Consider the following 16,589-nt stretch of genomic DNA (forward strand, 5'->3'; position numbering starts at 1 on the left):
AGCTAGATTTGAGTAGATCCGTCGCTGTCCAAAAGTAGACGCTGTGTAATTGGTAAATTTCCTCCCGTCAAGTAAATATTGTGCGCTGATGACCGAACCGTATAATCGTTGGTCGAGGGTTTGTTCGGCGACTCCGGATCACCAGACCCAACTGCTGCAGCACTTGCTTCTTCAGTTTCCGTTTTCGAACTGTCAAGAAAAAAAAAAGAAAAGCACAGGTTAATTTTTGAATCGAATAAAAAAACGTCATTTATTAATTTTATCCACCTGGGTCCATCGTAAAGCGACTTCGACACTCCCTGGTTCAGTGAGGCTCGCTTTGGATGACTCTGCTTTCGTACTTTCTTCTTGTATATATGCGGATTTTCCACATACATATTCGTCACTTTGAACATTCGAAGTTGCGTGTAAACACGCTTCAGTTCAGCCTGGAAAAGAATATGTATATGTATACGTATAAATAAAAACAAATTATTTATTATTGAAAAAAATCAAAAGAAAAAAGAAAAACCATTAGCATTACTCGAATGTCTTCCGGATTCATGTCGGTAATGGGCAGCTCAGCAAAATCCAACGTGCCATTGAGAATACGATCCCTGAGCTTTGCTAAAGACGAATGATTTTGTTTCGAATCGGATAATTTATTACTGTCATTTTTTGAACTCTCGAATGTTCCATAATAAGCCTATTTCATGAAAAAAACAAAAGTAAATAATAATAATTATACTTGATCTTCAACTACTTTGGATAAAATGATCACAGTAATTAATGTGATAGTTAAGTGCACTTGAACGAAACTAAGAAGCATAGTCATGCTTGGCGTAAAAGTCATCCAAAATTTATATCTAAACAGAAATAAAGTGTCATTAATACGAACAATATACAATGCAAACAAGGTGCATACTCACTTTATAGCATTGATTATTGTGGTGACAATAATTTCAATCAAAATGGCTACAAAGAATCTGTTCCGTTTCGCTGAAAAAGAACTTCTGCTTTTCACACACAAATATATGCCATAGAATAGCAAACACAGTTCAGCTAAATAAAGAAAAAGCTGAAATATGACTAATAATTTAAACAAAATTTTTTCAAGCGAAAAAAATGTTCTACTCACTGGCATGCCAGACAAAATGCCACTTAAACAGTGCACAGGTACTGTACCGTGAATAGGTGATTACATCAGTATTGGAAGTTGTGCTCGGCTCTGATACGATGTGAACCGAATCGGTGGACTCTTCGAATTCAAAAATTGCCATTGTCCAAGCAATTAAACCCGTAGTTGTAAATGCAATCATATATCCAATATCTTTAAGTAAAGATCTGTCGGTATTTATATTTTGATTTGATCTTCTCGGTCGTCGTTCTAGCATGTTGCTTAAAAAAATCAGACACTGTTGGACACTGTTGAATTTATCTGTATCATAATGTGCAACATTTACCTATATATAGTTAACACTAGGGCACCGTAGAAGACGGTAAATCCAAGCTGCCTACACCAAGTAATCAGGCAACAAATAACTTTTTGCGGAGTAAAAAACTCCAACACCATCTGCAATGAAATAAAAGAAAAAAAAACAATAATGATCATTTGTTGTCATTGAATCATGATAATTATCAACTGCACAGTCATACTTTGCAATACATCAAAATAGCACCAACTAGTGCCAGTTCCATCAGAGTTATTCTGGCAGATCTGCATTCCTGTATTTTTCGGTTCGTTGCCAGGACAAAAATGAGAATACAAGCTCCCAAAATGCTGAACACGTTGATAGCCAGAAACACTTTGGACATAATCGATGGGTCGTTTCTTGCCTGCATATCAACGACAAACTTTGAGCATTTATGTACCAATATTTCAAGACCATTCTGTAAACTTTCGCCATCAGGTGAGCCATTGATACAATATTCATCAGATGCGTCGCCGTCCAAGCAACAACATTTGAATGAACCAACGCGAAATCCACCGTTAGGCACAAACACACACTATATTCATATTCATATTCATATTGTAAAACAGCCATTGTTGAGTAGGCAGATAAAAATAGCAAATTTATGCAAACAATAAAAAACTGTTTTTTCTCATTGAGTTATTTGCATTTTAAAAATTCTAAAATAAAAAAATACTTACGCGAGTCAATTTACGATCACAGCCATGTGTGCTGCGGAAAGCCAACTGAGGACTGTCATCACATTGGTTCACGTCAATGGTGTGCATAGGAATTGAAATGTAAAATGGAGGCATTTCTACACTGTGACGCAGATATCTAAAATAATTAATACAAATATTGAATAATGAAAGCAATTATTTTAGATTTGTAAGTTGAATGTTTAATTTGTTAATAACACAATTTCTAATAATAATAATAACTTTATTTTTCAAATAAGGAATAATTTAAATATATTGAGATATTTTATTAAATTTTAACTAATTTTATTCGAATAACAAAAAGGTTATGGACAAGCATAACGTTGTTCTGATTTCCTGGATAAATGACAATGGTAAAATTACAGTTTTTTCTCCTAAACTAACACTTATTGACATTTGAAGTAACAATTTGAAAAATGTCAAAAAAATATTTGTATTTTTATATCTTAAACAGCTTCAAAAATACTATTAAGTTTTTTGAATAGAACATCCCTCTGTTTTACTGGAACTGGATTACCATGATAATAGCATAATTTTATTTTTGCAAAATATGGCGTCAATATGAATTAATTTCTGTTGATGGTTTTGTCAGCAGACAGCAGCTATTACATTAATAACTCTGTCAAATTGCAATTCAAATTAATTGTACAGCAAGTGGACCGGAAATTTTATTTTCATTCATGTAATAAATTTGAAAAGAAAAATGTATTACAGTTTGTAATGTTTCAAAAATTCACCAAACTGCATTGTTGGTCTGAAAGAAATAAATTTCAGCAAGCCGATGAATGCAGACACTGGAGGAATAAGATCGATAATAACCTAAACGACAGCAAAATCCCACAAGACGAAAAAATATCGATCCCCTAGCCTTGACTTAATATGTAACAATGGCGTTACTGGACAAGATACTAGTTTGTAAAAAAAGACAGACAGTAAAGCCAAAAATTTGATACAGCAAATCCACACATATATACATATATGCAAAATGAGAGGATTCATATTAAAAATAAACCAATTTATGGAGAAAAAGAAAAAATAATTTGTTAGATCTACTGTAGTAATATGGAATTTTTTCAATACAGAAAATTCTGCATAACAGTTTATGCACACAAGTTTTAATTTAATGATTGTAAAAATGTTCAGAATGAAACAACAAAATATCAAAATACAATGTAACTAATTATAAATTCAGATTGAAATTGCAAAATGTAATTATTATCGAAAAATTCAGTTATTTTCTGATTAAAACGAATATTTAATTTACTGTAGTAAGCAGGATATGAAAAGCAAAAGAAAAGAAAAGAAAAGAAAAGAAACAGAAATGCACTGTCAGACACTGAAACAATTGGAGTTTTATTCAGCAAATAATATCTGCTGCTATGTGATAATTTTGCTTTGCTGAAGCAATGATTTTGTGTCAAAATAAACAACACATCAAGAATTCTGAAACAGAATTCTGTTTTGATGAAACGATTTTTATTTATATTTTTGAATTATGATAAATCGAAAATAGCATAACATTTTCTCTTAATTATAATTATAAATGGATTTGTGATGTCATAATGGCAAGATAACGTAGTGCAATTGCAATTTTATTTACGTGAAATCCGTTTGAAAATTAAAAATTCTCCCATGACATTACATTGATGCCTTCGGTTTAATAAATTCTCACAACATTTTCAAATTTAATTATGTCGACTTTAATCACATCAGGACTGTAATGGATAAAGTTTCCATTCTAAATGATAACAATTTGTTTTATTAAACATGAAAGCAATTTTGTACTTCTATCTGTTTAAAGACGATAAGGAAGAAGTTAATTTGTAAAAGAAAAAATATATACTAAACAGGAAAAAATATTTTTCAAAATCTCCTTTATTTAATCCACCTTTGAAAAATTTGAAAGAGTTCTCAAAAATGAATGCATGTCCTATACAGTATTTACTACTTTTACCATATCTGAGACAAAAACACAGAATATAATTTACACGTATGTCATATTCATGCAGCAATAAAAATAATCATTATCCTTTGACAATACTTTTCTGCCGATTATTTTATTATTATTTTTTTTTATAGTTTACAAATAAAAATAAATATATTTAAAACATTTTAATATTTTAAATGCTTTTTTTAGCATAAAAAAGCAAAACAACTGCATTGGCATTAGTGTTAGTGGAATTTCATTGATGACTGGTGATATGTGATGAAAAATTAACCACTTCCAATCCCTTATCCAAGAGATTGAAACAACTGACTAAGTAAAAAACGAAAATTGAAGAGCAATTAATATTGGAATGTAAATTTTTTAATAAAATTTTCACACAATGCCTGCTGCTATTATTCAACTTAACTTGCCATTTCATTTGAATTACTAATGAATTACATGCACGTCTGAAGCTTCATGTCAGCTGACGGCACAACAATAAACGAAATCTACATTCTATGTCGGCTAGCATTCGAAAACAAATCTAATTCCATTTGAATACCAAAAACTGGTAAAATTGTTCTTGGGCGTGCAATTTTGCTCAATTTTGCTATTTCATGCTATTTCTTGAAAACTACTCCAGCTACGTCATAAAATAAAAACTGAAAATTGTTCGTGAGAATTTTATATGTTAAAATTATCCACCATTTTCCACGAATTATAATGGATTCTTCATTGAAAATGGAATGTCTCTTTGTACATGGATTACACGCTCCCAGTGAAAAAGTGTCAATGTGATGTAGGAATATTATTCATGTTAGAGGATGACAATTTCAACAAAATTGATATTTATTTGAACAAGAAATATTATAATAAAAAACCAAACTTTTACAGCTGAACATTAAATACTTTTAACATGATGTCAAATTTCAATTAATATTAATAATTAGCTTTTCCATGAAAATGTGACACTTCTGGAAGAAGAGATTAATCGATGAAAAGCTGTATGTCAATACTATAGTACCATCGGGTTTCTCGCACAAATTAATTAAATAAGCTTTCTACACTTCGTATCTATGCAAAATGTAACTCCAATGTAACCAGTCATTGCACAGTTTTATTTGATATTTAACAAAAAATCTAATTTAATTCAGCTTTTAACATAATTATGTTAACTTTACTTTCTTTCAGGTAGACAAGTTTATTGAAAAAAAAACTAATTTTACCTTATTTTATGGTATATTTTGTTTTTTGATAATTTTACTTACAATGAAGTTTGACAATTTTGCAATGTTAAAAAAAATTTTTTTTTCTTAAATGATTTGGATACAAATGGAAAAAAATATACATGTTTTTATGAATATATATATATATATATATTATTTTGGATAATATTGTTGGCTACTAGCCAATCTGCTAATCAGTCAAGCATAAAGTGACGTAATCGCCTTGAATGCGTCTCGCCGTGTAATTGCAATGGCAGTAGTTTGATGTTTTTGTATTTGGAATGATTGCGATTAACAGCGGCAGGGCATTTGCAGACGCGACGAGCTTAAAGAGCATCAGACAATGCTTCCCACTAATAAAATCGATAATAAATTCAACACGTTAAAAACAACAGCAACACTAGTATGTTTCAAATAGAAATGCTAATGCTAATGCTAATGATGATGATGATGATAATGATAATAATAATAATAATAATAAAGATGATGATAATAATAATGAAAAACTTTTCTTTGTTGTCCAACAAGTTAAAGGATAAGAATAATTTTCTTTAAGCGTATAAGCAATGATTAAAGAAAGCATCCATCTTGATCAGCAAATGCAGTTCAACAACTTCAAGTTCAGCAAACAGCAGAAAAAGGTGAGAATCATTTTGAAAAAAAAATAGTGAAAAGATTATTAAAAATTTTCAATACATAATGACAACAGTTATATAAGTGGACAATTTGCGGTTGTTATTTGTGTGCATTGTTTGCGTGAATGTTCATTACCTGAACAATTAGTAATAGCAGCTGTAACATCTGTAGCAGTAGTAGCAGCAGCAGTAGTAGTAGTAGTAGTAGTAGTAAGCATGCATTTCCCATTTGTAGCACGCTAATTGTACTTTGTAAAATTGGATATATAGTTCAATCATTGGGAAAACGCCACAATGAAGTGGCTATAATTTGGAATTGTAAGAATAATTTGTTTTTGTTTTTTCGTTAATTTTATTTTGCTTAATGGTGGTGAACAAAATTTATCATTCTTTTCCATTATTATAAAGGAAAATTTGTACATTATGTGATTAAATTGGTTATTTGTTTATGAGTGGATAAAGATAAATTATAAAGTTGGTTGTTATTGATAAATAGAAAACACATGGGCTGGCTATGCATGGTAGATTTGTGGATTTTTAATTAGCTAAATCACTGGCGACCATGGAAATCGCTTATTCTTGAAATATAATAAGCTTCAATGACGACACTTGTGGAGCAATCATTGTTGTTGTCTCGCTCGTAATTTTTCAGCACATTCGAAGCATTGATTTGTCAATTTCTTTTTGATTGAATGCTTCAATAGTTTGGAAAAATTGAAAATGACTTTTGTGTGCAGACAGAAAGACAGCCAAGTATTCGCTTTGGTGGCACTAGTCTAATTTGTTTCACTTTGACGGAAACTTGCGTGCACTGTTTTTTAATAAAAAATTATACACACCGTCAGTACAGACGTATTTTCATCATCATCATCATCATCATCATCATCATCATCATCATGATCAAAGAAAATGAATGCTCTGAGAAAAAAAATAGCATGCTCACTTTCTATAATAAGCCATTAAGCTTTTTAATTCTATTCACACACAGATACACACACATTTGTAAGCAGACCAAAGCCAAAGAATGCTGAAATACTAAACTGTGTGTCTACATTGTGTTTTACAAATTTGCTTTGTCAATAAATAAAAATAAAAAAAAAAGAAATTATTTTCCTAACTATTCAATTCAAATCAACTCAAAAAAATAAATCCATTAACAGTTGTAATAATAATTTTTTCTGATCACTTTTAATTATACAAAATGACGTCTGTGATTAAAAGTACATTCATTTTTGGTGTATGTTTTGATTATTTTGTTTCATTCCAATTAACAATTTACATAAGCGACCTTGTTAATTTTGCACACAACAATAAGTTATACTGTTTTTTGCTGCAAAACTATATCCGTTATATCCTTTTTAAAACTGTTGACTGTGATTTATTTATCACAACTTTGCATACCTCTCTACCTATATATATAATCTTATTGTGACTCGATCTTAGAAGCTGAAAAAATTTTAAAGATGCGGAAATGTTTTCCACAAGAGTCGATCAATTTCTCTTCAACTGCAATTGCATTCTAAATAGTTCAAAGTTGTTCACTTCAATAAAGAATCTGACAAATCACTTATACCCTCAATCATTGGAAAGTGTTGACATCTGCTTTTCAACCAGTACAGAACAAAATGCTTACACAAAGCTAAGCTGTCTAGTTTTAACTATTGTTTTTCTTTTTCTTCACCATTATCATAATATACTTTACAATTAATTATTTTACTTCAATGCATTCTATCTTCTTACTCAGTTTACAAAGCGAACACGTTCCAAATTTATCATTTCATTCATGCCAACAACCACCACTTTCAACAGTAAACAAACAAATGCATTGCTAATTGTATCAATGTTTTAAACATTTGCACAGATATAACTGATAGCTTAAATTTTTCTCATTTTACAAGTTCATATTTCTATCAAATATTGATTTTACTTTCAATAAGCTTAAAGGCCCTTTTACGGAATAGATATTTAGAATTAAAAAAAAACAAGTTCACTTTGAAACGTTGTTCAAAACAACAGTAATTCTCTACTGTCTGAAATGTCCGAACGGTTGCTAAATTTTTGTCACAAAGCATCGTTATTTGAACACAGAAAAAAGCATCAACTAATGATCAAATTGTTTCAAAAGCAGATGTGATTTTGCAATTGCAGTCATTAATTTGTTTGCTTTGTTTTTTTTCTAGTTTTGCCTACTAATTTTCACATGAAACATGAACACGAATCTCTCTCTCTCTCTCTTTCTGCAACTGTTAGTCGAATGAAGTTGGCATGCAAATTTAACTTTACTTTATACACAATGATAACAACGGTCATTAATTGTTGAAATATTCAAAAGTATTTTCATTCTTTTCTTATATTCATAACTTATTGAACGTGTTCCTTCGAAAAAATTTATCTCTGTAAGTTTATTTTTCAGTACAAATAAAAAACGGAGTTGTACATTTCTATTTAAATATTTACCCATTAATTACATCGATAATTTCAAAACTGGAGTGTAACTTAACGAACAATTGTTCGAATAAATAAATACGAATACGAACGAACTAAATTTTGATAATTTTTTACACGCCTGACAGAAGTAAAAGTGAAAAATTTCTAAATTCCTCTGATAATTGAGAATAAAATCAAAAAAGAGAAAGAAAATATAAGAAGAAGAAAAAAAGAAATCATATTTACCGGTTTCCATGATACATTTTGGATGAGTTGAAGAATATGATAACTTGCCACATGTGCTTGTCACCCCACTGATCACAAAGTACTTGCCAAAGATATGTGACGTTGTAATTGCCTATGCGATTCGAAGCGGCTAGCCGACGATGCTGACCGCGTGTAGAAATTAGCATACCCAAACGCCAGCCGAAATTGTTGTCAACTTTCGTAGTGGCATTTGTGAAGCCCAAAGAGAGGTCTCTGGTCGCCAGTCGCCATGATCCGTTATCCATTTGTAATCCGATCTCAGTAATGCAATCACTGATACGCAACACGCTGAATAAGAATGTTTCCAATGTTTGCGACTCGTTGCACATTTCAGTCGGCTTGGAACGGCAAAGGAGACCAACAAGAGAAGCAACGGATGCAAGAACACTGCCGTGCCTTTGAACGGCCAAATTGTGCATCAAATTTTCCGGCACGGCAGTGTCAGTGATCAAATCCCCGCATCGATGTCCACTGTGCATTTTGTCCAGCTTGAAGTAGTCGGTTAATGTACGAAGCCAACTTTGGCGACTATCCAACGCTGGTTTCACAGATCGACTTTCCAATGTCGAAACTTCAACACCGCTGCAACAAATGTACGCACACTGGTGGACAAGTATCAACAAGGCAAAACAGTAATAAACTTTCTGAATTTCTGAACAGAAGGCAATTTGAATATTTCCCGCTTGTCGTATACAAGCATTTGAGGCTGGCCGGCCAACGCCGGCCATGCCTAAGCACCGGCTAAGTTGGTTTGGAATCGTTAGAATTTGTTTGTAAGATTATTACAGCGCGTCGATACAACCTTGCAACCGCACGACGCTTTCCAGCAGTCGACAAATGACGCTCGTTTCCTTACCACACCTAAATGAAAATCGATGTAATTCAGTGGTGTGCTTTCATAAAAGGAAGAATAAGCTCTGCGGCGCATCGAATTCCAGCTTTGCCGTCTAAAGCGACCCCGCTGTGTTTCAACGAGTGGTGGCGTCCGTTCCATTTGTAGACCGACCGACCAATCATAATTCATTTTTTCAACAACAGATAAAAGCTACACTTCAATTTGAATATAAATCCCACCCAATACACACAACAGAATTTCATCTACAACGCAAATTAACGAACGCATCCATCCATTCTGAAAATTGAACATCTTCAAGCCTAACGGCTCAAGCCCTTTGCTAATGTCTTGTCAGGACTAGCCAAGCATTGATTCTCAGTCCTGTCACCAATTCAAGGCAGTCATTGACATTACAGGTGTCAGACTAATCGGTGACATATTCGATTTATCTCATCATTGATCTCGTAAGAAAGAAAAACTTTGGTCAGGTCAATCAATTTCACCATCAAACCCAGCAGGTAGATGAAATTTCAGTTTTAACACTAATAATAATGTTAATTAATAATTACCACATCACTGACGGACGCCTGCATGGCAAAAAATTACCTACTCAATCGAATTTATAATCTACATTACAATATTGGAATATTTATTCAGCTTTTCAACTTTTCTTTTTTGAATATTAAAATTCCAGAATACAAAATAAATCATACAAATGTGAGTGTTTTTTTTCTGTTTGATTTCTTTGTTTTTTGTTTTTTGAAGTAGATCATCATTTCACTCAAACATGAAAAAAAATACATACGTTTTCATACGCATCGAGAATTGCGAGTTTTTTCCCCAATAACATGCACAAAATTTTTGATCTCAATAATTCATTGGAGAAAAATGTTAATGAAAAAAAAACATCTGATAATACATTAGCTGAAAAACGAAATTGCGAATCTATTTTAAATTTACGAACATGAAACTTTAAAATGACAAACTATTGAACTGGAATATGCTTGCAGTTTTGTTTTATTCACCTCACTATTGAATCAGGCCAGTCGTACACATAATAAGGAAGCAATATAATTAGCTAAGTTGTTGTCATGAATGAACGTTCACACAATCCCCGGTTCTACTGGGAATCTATTCTCGAGGGTAAACGAGCTGAAACAAAGCGAAATATATGCACTTGAGATTGCAAATGTATGCCATGCTATATGCAATCGCACAACCATTTCCATAACCAACATCGTAATTTAAATCAGCTGTAAATCATGGAATTTTTCTTAAACTGAAAAGAACAACAGATTTGAAAAGAAAAAGAAAAAATTTTTTTTCCTTTCTCATGTCGACTATACTTCCGACATTTTAATAGCAGAAAAGCAATAATTTGTAATGCATTATGGAGCATAAATTAATTATCTGAATGCAAATGAACCATTCGGGTACTTTGAAATATTTTCTCAAATGCGCTGATGAATTGATGGCTATTGCGAATTGTTCAAAGCATGAATAATAAAAATTCGAAAATTGAATGAACGCGCTGGGCTATTTTGGTTTAAAAATTTGAAAATTATTATTAAATTACTAAACTCTCGAATAAGTTGTGTTCATTTCGAGAACAACATTGTTGAAATAAATGATTAACGAAAAGGGGGGGGGGGAAATTTCTATTTTTTCCAATTCATTCAAATATGTAGCTGCAATTGGCGACAAAATCAATTTGACCTGACAGTTGTTCAAGAAAAGGCGTCAAATTTGCTGAATAGCATTTCCGAAATTTCGTTGCGTAATATCCTTGGCAAAAATTGAAATGAAAGAAGCAACATTGAAAAGATCCTTTCAGATCGTTTTAAAATTTCTGTTCGACTGTAAACGACGAACAAATTACAAAAAGAAACTGTCAACTTTTTGTTACAGTATAAAATTTCGAAGAATTTTATTTCGAAATTTTGACATCGATGTGAAAATTAAAAGGCACATTTGTCACAGGCAAAGCATATTCAAGCCAAATGTGCAACGAACAACTGAAAATGAAAAACAAGCTGTCTCATCACACACACACACACACAACAGTCGCCAATGAGTAGCGCTAATTGAATTTTCCAAACATTCACTTACTTGCAAATAGCTCTACACTAGCACATTCATTTAATGCTGCCAGGATTGATAAAATAAAACCAAATGAAAATTTACTACTTCCAACTGTAACAATGCAATGAATTAATAATTAATTGTTTAAATAAATTAAATTAAATTAAATTAAAATTTGTTCAATTGTCAAAATATTTAAATTATCATTTTTCTTTTCTGATACTTTTAATAATTTTTTCAACTTTTTTTTTCTTCAGTTTTATGCGTATTGTCAAAACTATTTTTTCAATTCAGTGTAAATCAATCGCGATGCTGTAAATAATAATAACAAAATCAACGAAAAGATTAGGAAAAATTCGCTTGCAGGGAAATAACTTCTTTTGAAAAGCATCTTTGTTTTATAACATTTTTGCAATTTGTTCAGCTTTTAGCTTATCCGTTCTTGTTTCAGCTTTTGGACACACACTTAAAATATAGCTCTGGGTGAAAATGTGCTTTTCAATCAAACGAACTGAACGATAATTTTTGTCAGCAATAGAATCAAATGAAGAGCGGAAAAAGATTCATTGTGCACTGTCAATATTTGAAACATCAATATATTTAATTAACACTGTAGCTCCCATTTTAATCCTTATCTTATCCAAACGACATTAAGAAATTAATTAACATCAGCCTTATACACATACATACATACATAAATGTATGTATACATCTATCTGATGGTTGAAAATATACAGATCATTTTTATTTCAGAGTAAAATAAGCCATCTGATAAAGATGCAAATAATTGAATAGGAAATTGTAAATTACAATCTAACATAGTATGTGCAGTCGTTTGACAAATATCATCTATTCAAAAACTTATTATTGAATGAATTTAGCACATATTCCATATTAGATCACATCTACAAGTAACAGAAATATAAAATTAAAAATGGTACATACTATAAAAGCAGCGTAGAATTTTTCATTGTTTGATTTTTTAACTTTAAATAATGATATAAATGCTGTGAGCAAATTTTAGCATGCTAATTTTTCTGTTCAACCGAAAACGAACAACAAGTAGAAGAAGAAGAAGAATAAAAAGTAAAATACACTTTACTTTTGAAATATGAGCTGTTCAGAGAATAAGCGACAAGCTAACAAGCGCTATTTTGTCAATGTATGAATTGGTTCAGGCGCAAAAATTTCCAGGTCTGTCTTAGTGACTTCCAATTTTAGACTAACACTCGGCGGAGTTAGGTTAATAAATGTCTGAAATTGCGATACGCTTGCTGCATTTGAAATCGTTGCAAATAAGAATAGCAGAAGGCAACAGAGAGAACATTTTGCAATGTTGATTTTCCGATTCGATTTCCCATTTCAAAATCTTCTTTCTCCATGAAAATACACATCTTATTACAAATCATATCTATCACATCGTACATGGAAAAAGTATTTAAAGCAAAAGAAACAATTTAGCAAGTTTTTCATTTTTTAAAGGTAATTTTTGGTCATTTTCCATTAGTCATTATTAATTATTTATATAAGTACAGTTGTACTTTGTTGTTCCGTTTCAGATAGTGATTTAGTTATTAAATAGGTTATACTAACAGTGATCATTATTCAATTTGCATAAAAAGAATTTAACTCGTCCTGAATCAAATCAAAATTAGTTTCGCTAAATGGTAAATTTATTATTATTAATGATGGTGAGTGGGCAAGTTTCCGAATGGCAATACCGTTGTTAAATATTTTTGGTAACCCAGGTAGCGCCGAGTAGTATATTGCCGAGGGTAAATAAAAACTGCGGCAGCTGCCGTTAGTTAGAGCCAACCATGTTTGCTAGCAAATTTTAACAAACTGATCGATGTGCATGTAGCTTTATTGCCTGAGCGTGACCCACTGAGCTTATAAAGCGAAATAATACTAGATATGATGCTGTGCTTGGTAAAAACACCGCTGCTAACTGTCACTTGCCTGGTGGCTTTTACCAGCCCTACTAACTGAAATCTCAAAATCAAATGGCCAGCTGCGTCGTGCCAGGCCACGTGCCAAGCCTAAGCGTTTCCCAAGCGAATGTTTTTCTCAAAGCGTTCTGCGATCTGACAATCTCTTCTTCTTCTTCTATTTGTCAGCAAACTTTCAGCTGTTAAATTTTCACCAACATTGGCATTTTACGCTTCTGGCTTGCGTTCTTTGCTAATAAATCCAAATTTCATGTTTGTTTGTTAAATGTTCAATAGAAATTCAATTATAAAAAATTCCTACTGCCATCAATTAGCAAAGTTATAATATGATAGATCGAAAAATCATGCAGCACAATAATGCTGCTACAACTGTTTTACGGTGCACAGTGTTATTACAATAAAAGCTTTTTTCCTTGAATCATCACAAATCTATGGCGTTTGTTCTACTACAATCGATATATCGGCAGAGACGTTCTATTAATCTCAGGGGCTTTGCTTCAATATAACAAGCAAAGGGCAATTCACGTGGGTACATGTGAGCTTGTGTAAACCCCGACTCTAATTTTAACACTTGCAGCGGCAATGCAAATAACTGTAGACATGAAAACGGAACGACAAAATTGAAACATAGCTACAGGAAGCAGCTCACTCACTGCATGCATCGCCATTTCCATTCACCACGTATGCCGTATTGTTATGCCAAAAAATCCACTGCTCTGTTTATCTTTTCAAATGGGACAATTTTTGACAAAGAAAAAGTATTCAGCCCATGAACATCCTATGCTGAACAGGACTTCCAACGGAGAACGAAACGCGTTCATAATTGGCAGTTTTGAAATGCAGTGCGACAACATGACGTCGCCTCAGACACACTAGAAGCCCCTCTGACCACAATTTCCACTTGCCTGCTATAAAATCGATACAAGCAATCTGAATTGGGAATAGGCTCAGCCTTCAAGCTGCGGATTCGAAATCTTTTCCGACGCTTTCTAAATGGCCTCACCGGTTAACAATGATTGAATGCGACACGGAGCCTTTTAACTAAAGCTCGTCGGAAATGGTAGTTGGCTTGTTCAATGCGGAAATAGCCACTAACTTTGATAATGCTTCGATACAAAAGCAATTTTTGCACAATAAAAGAAAACAACATACACTGGAACTTGCATAATCTTCTACACTGGCATTAGTTGTATTTAAGAGTTTGCAAAAAAGTATGCAAAAACCAAGCACGGTGCAAGCATTTTTTTTTCTCTTAAATAGAGCAATTTTTTGACATAAACTATAAGACTGTAAAATTTGTATTTTACTTTGAATGATTCTTTTTTTCTTTCACCTAGCTTTTGCATATATAACATGTGCAAATTGCGACTGATTTTCTTAAAGTAGAATAAAAAAGCAATACAGTTATTTAAAATCAGACTGACCTTCCATAAATTACATAATGCATAGAACATAACTTTCCGCACGAACGCATTCGCCTTAATTGCCATTAAAATAGCTGTTTTATCATTTATTCATGCAGTACATTCGGAGAAGGGTTTCTTTCATTGATGATGTAATTAGTAAAACTTCAGAATTTCTTGCACTGCATAAAATAATTTTTTATTCACACACACAGATAATTTGAAAATGCTATGTTTCATTTGCAAAGAATCATCCATAGCTATTTTTTTTATGAAAATGAGAATTCAAAAGTAAAAAAAGCTTTTCAATGCATTGCAATTTTTTTAATTACATGCTTTGACAGCAAATTTATATTTAAACTGTTTTCTGTAGTTTCATTACTCAACGTTAAACATTACCTTGTATATGAAACATTTCTTGATAAAACATAAAACAAATAACACCAAATACTATTTTTGCATCAATTGCTTAGAACAAAGCAATGGGAAATAGTACCTTTGAATTGGGGAATAATTTTCATTTCAATTCTATTTGAACATATGTTTAGTATAAAATTGAGGATGCAATTATATATATATATTTATTTATTTATATTTAATTTCATTCTTCTAGCCTTCTAACCAAAAAGAAAAACTGCAAACTCGAAACAAACGTACATATTATCCTTATGAGTGTATTAGCAATTCCTGAAAATATCCATCTACACTGCGCCTGTTTCCTTTTCGATAAGCTATTAAAAAAGCTTGAAAATCGACGTTATTTTCCTTTCTTTTACTTGTCAACGAAATGATTTACAAGATGACCTCTTATTAGTAGAAACAGCTTTTTTCACGAGCACGAAAAAACATGCTAGTTTAATGTCTGTCTTACAATCGACGACTCTTTGAAACTGCTTGTCACGGGACTTGCATTAAGCTGAATAGAGAAAAGCCATTTGTTTGCGTTAAGATAAGCTTGCAAGCCACATTGATTTCCTTGAAATCATGTCCACTTCAAATTGTCAGGATAGGCTAGATGTGACACCTCCCATCCAATCTTTAGCAACGTTTTCATATATTATTAGTCAAAAAAAAGTACTGCAAGGAAATAAAACAAACTTACTATGCAAAGCATAAAATTATAGTTGGTAAAATCAATGCAGGTGGACTAAACAATACGATGATGACAAAACGTTGCAAAGTCAACTAGGTAAGCGTCAGCAGCAAGCAGTTCTACCGCTGCTTGCTTGACTCTCAACAGAGTCAGAAACAGCCAAGCAACGAAAAGAGAATTCACTGATCAAAGTTAAACTGGAACGGCTACGCGCAAACCCAGAACCAATAGACGCTCAGAAAGCCAGCTCAATTGCGGCACGCCATCGGCTGGCGCTTCATTAAGCATGAAAGCCGAAAAGCTGAACTGAGGCTAGCGCCAACTAACGTCTGACCAACTCTAGTCAAGAGCCAATATCATTAAATGCTGACCATAGACAAATGGTCCGTCGAGAGCAAGTATCGTTGCGACCTTTGTGATGTCCGTAAGCGGTATCCTCGTTTTCTTGTACTCAGTTACTTTTATTCCAGAAAAAGCTGCTTCACATCTGACTATATATATTTATTTTTTTAACAGCAAATGGAAAGGCAGATTATTTTACTTGCTTGCAAATTTACAAGCATGCAGATAAACTGCACTGTATATGTAGAAAATTT

General features: G+C 32.4%; 3 protein-coding genes across 3 annotated transcripts; 1 reads left to right on the forward strand and 2 right to left on the reverse strand.

The window, feature by feature from the left end:
* Nucleotides 1–2: 2 nt before the first annotated feature.
* Nucleotides 3–2,669, reverse strand: Tsp_10466 (conserved hypothetical protein). Its single transcript, XM_003372863.1, has 10 exons — nucleotides 2,653–2,669; nucleotides 2,132–2,267; nucleotides 1,636–1,986; nucleotides 1,443–1,552; nucleotides 1,118–1,377; nucleotides 909–1,041; nucleotides 728–845; nucleotides 512–685; nucleotides 268–428; nucleotides 3–189 (listed from the first exon to the last, which is right to left on the reverse strand). The coding sequence occupies exons 1-10, from the start codon at nucleotides 2,667–2,669 to the stop codon at nucleotides 3–5; spliced, it is 1,647 nt and encodes a 548-aa protein (XP_003372911.1).
* A 2,130-nt stretch (nucleotides 2,670–4,799) lies between these two features.
* On the forward strand, nucleotides 4,800–6,180 carry Tsp_10467 (conserved hypothetical protein). The gene is made up of 5 exons (XM_003372864.1): nucleotides 4,800–4,854; nucleotides 5,268–5,275; nucleotides 5,601–5,705; nucleotides 5,879–5,943; nucleotides 6,012–6,180. Exons 1-5 carry the CDS (start codon nucleotides 4,800–4,802, stop codon nucleotides 6,178–6,180), a joined length of 402 nt encoding a protein of 133 aa, XP_003372912.1.
* Nucleotides 6,181–8,401: 2,221 nt separating this feature from the next.
* Nucleotides 8,402–9,359, reverse strand: Tsp_10468 (hypothetical protein). Its single transcript, XM_003372865.1, has 2 exons — nucleotides 8,611–9,359; nucleotides 8,402–8,477 (listed from the first exon to the last, which is right to left on the reverse strand). The coding sequence occupies exons 1-2, from the start codon at nucleotides 9,357–9,359 to the stop codon at nucleotides 8,402–8,404; spliced, it is 825 nt and encodes a 274-aa protein (XP_003372913.1).
* Between the last annotated feature and the right edge of the window lie 7,230 nt (nucleotides 9,360–16,589).

The sequence above is a fragment of the Trichinella spiralis genome (genome assembly GCF_000181795.1).
Source record: "Trichinella spiralis strain ISS 195 chromosome Unknown Scfld8, whole genome shotgun sequence".
NCBI lineage: Eukaryota > Metazoa > Nematoda > Enoplea > Trichinellida > Trichinellidae > Trichinella > Trichinella spiralis.

Excerpts from the sequence above, each read along its gene's own strand:
- Tsp_10466 (XM_003372863.1), bottom strand. Across the intron at positions 686-727 it reads CCAAAGTAGTTGAAGATCAA|GCTTATTATGGAACATTCGA; the intron begins GTATAATTATTA and ends TTCATGAAATAG. Across the intron at positions 190-267 it reads TCGCTTTACGATGGACCCAG|TTCGAAAACGGAAACTGAAG; the intron begins GTGGATAAAATT and ends TTTTCTTGACAG.
- Tsp_10467 (XM_003372864.1), top strand. The coding sequence starts at position 4,800 with ATGGATTCTTCATTGAAAATGGAATGTCTCTTTGTACATGGATTACAC. Across the intron at positions 5,706-5,878 it reads TAAAAACAACAGCAACACTA|AAAGCATCCATCTTGATCAG; the intron begins GTATGTTTCAAA and ends CAATGATTAAAG. Across the intron at positions 5,944-6,011 it reads TCAGCAAACAGCAGAAAAAG|TTATATAAGTGGACAATTTG; the intron begins GTGAGAATCATT and ends TAATGACAACAG.
- Tsp_10468 (XM_003372865.1), bottom strand. The coding sequence starts at position 9,359 with ATGGCCGGCGTTGGCCGGCCAGCCTCAAATGCTTGTATACGACAAGCG. Across the intron at positions 8,478-8,610 it reads AAAATGTATCATGGAAACCG|TTCGTTCGTATTCGTATTTA; the intron begins GTAAATATGATT and ends ATCAAAATTTAG.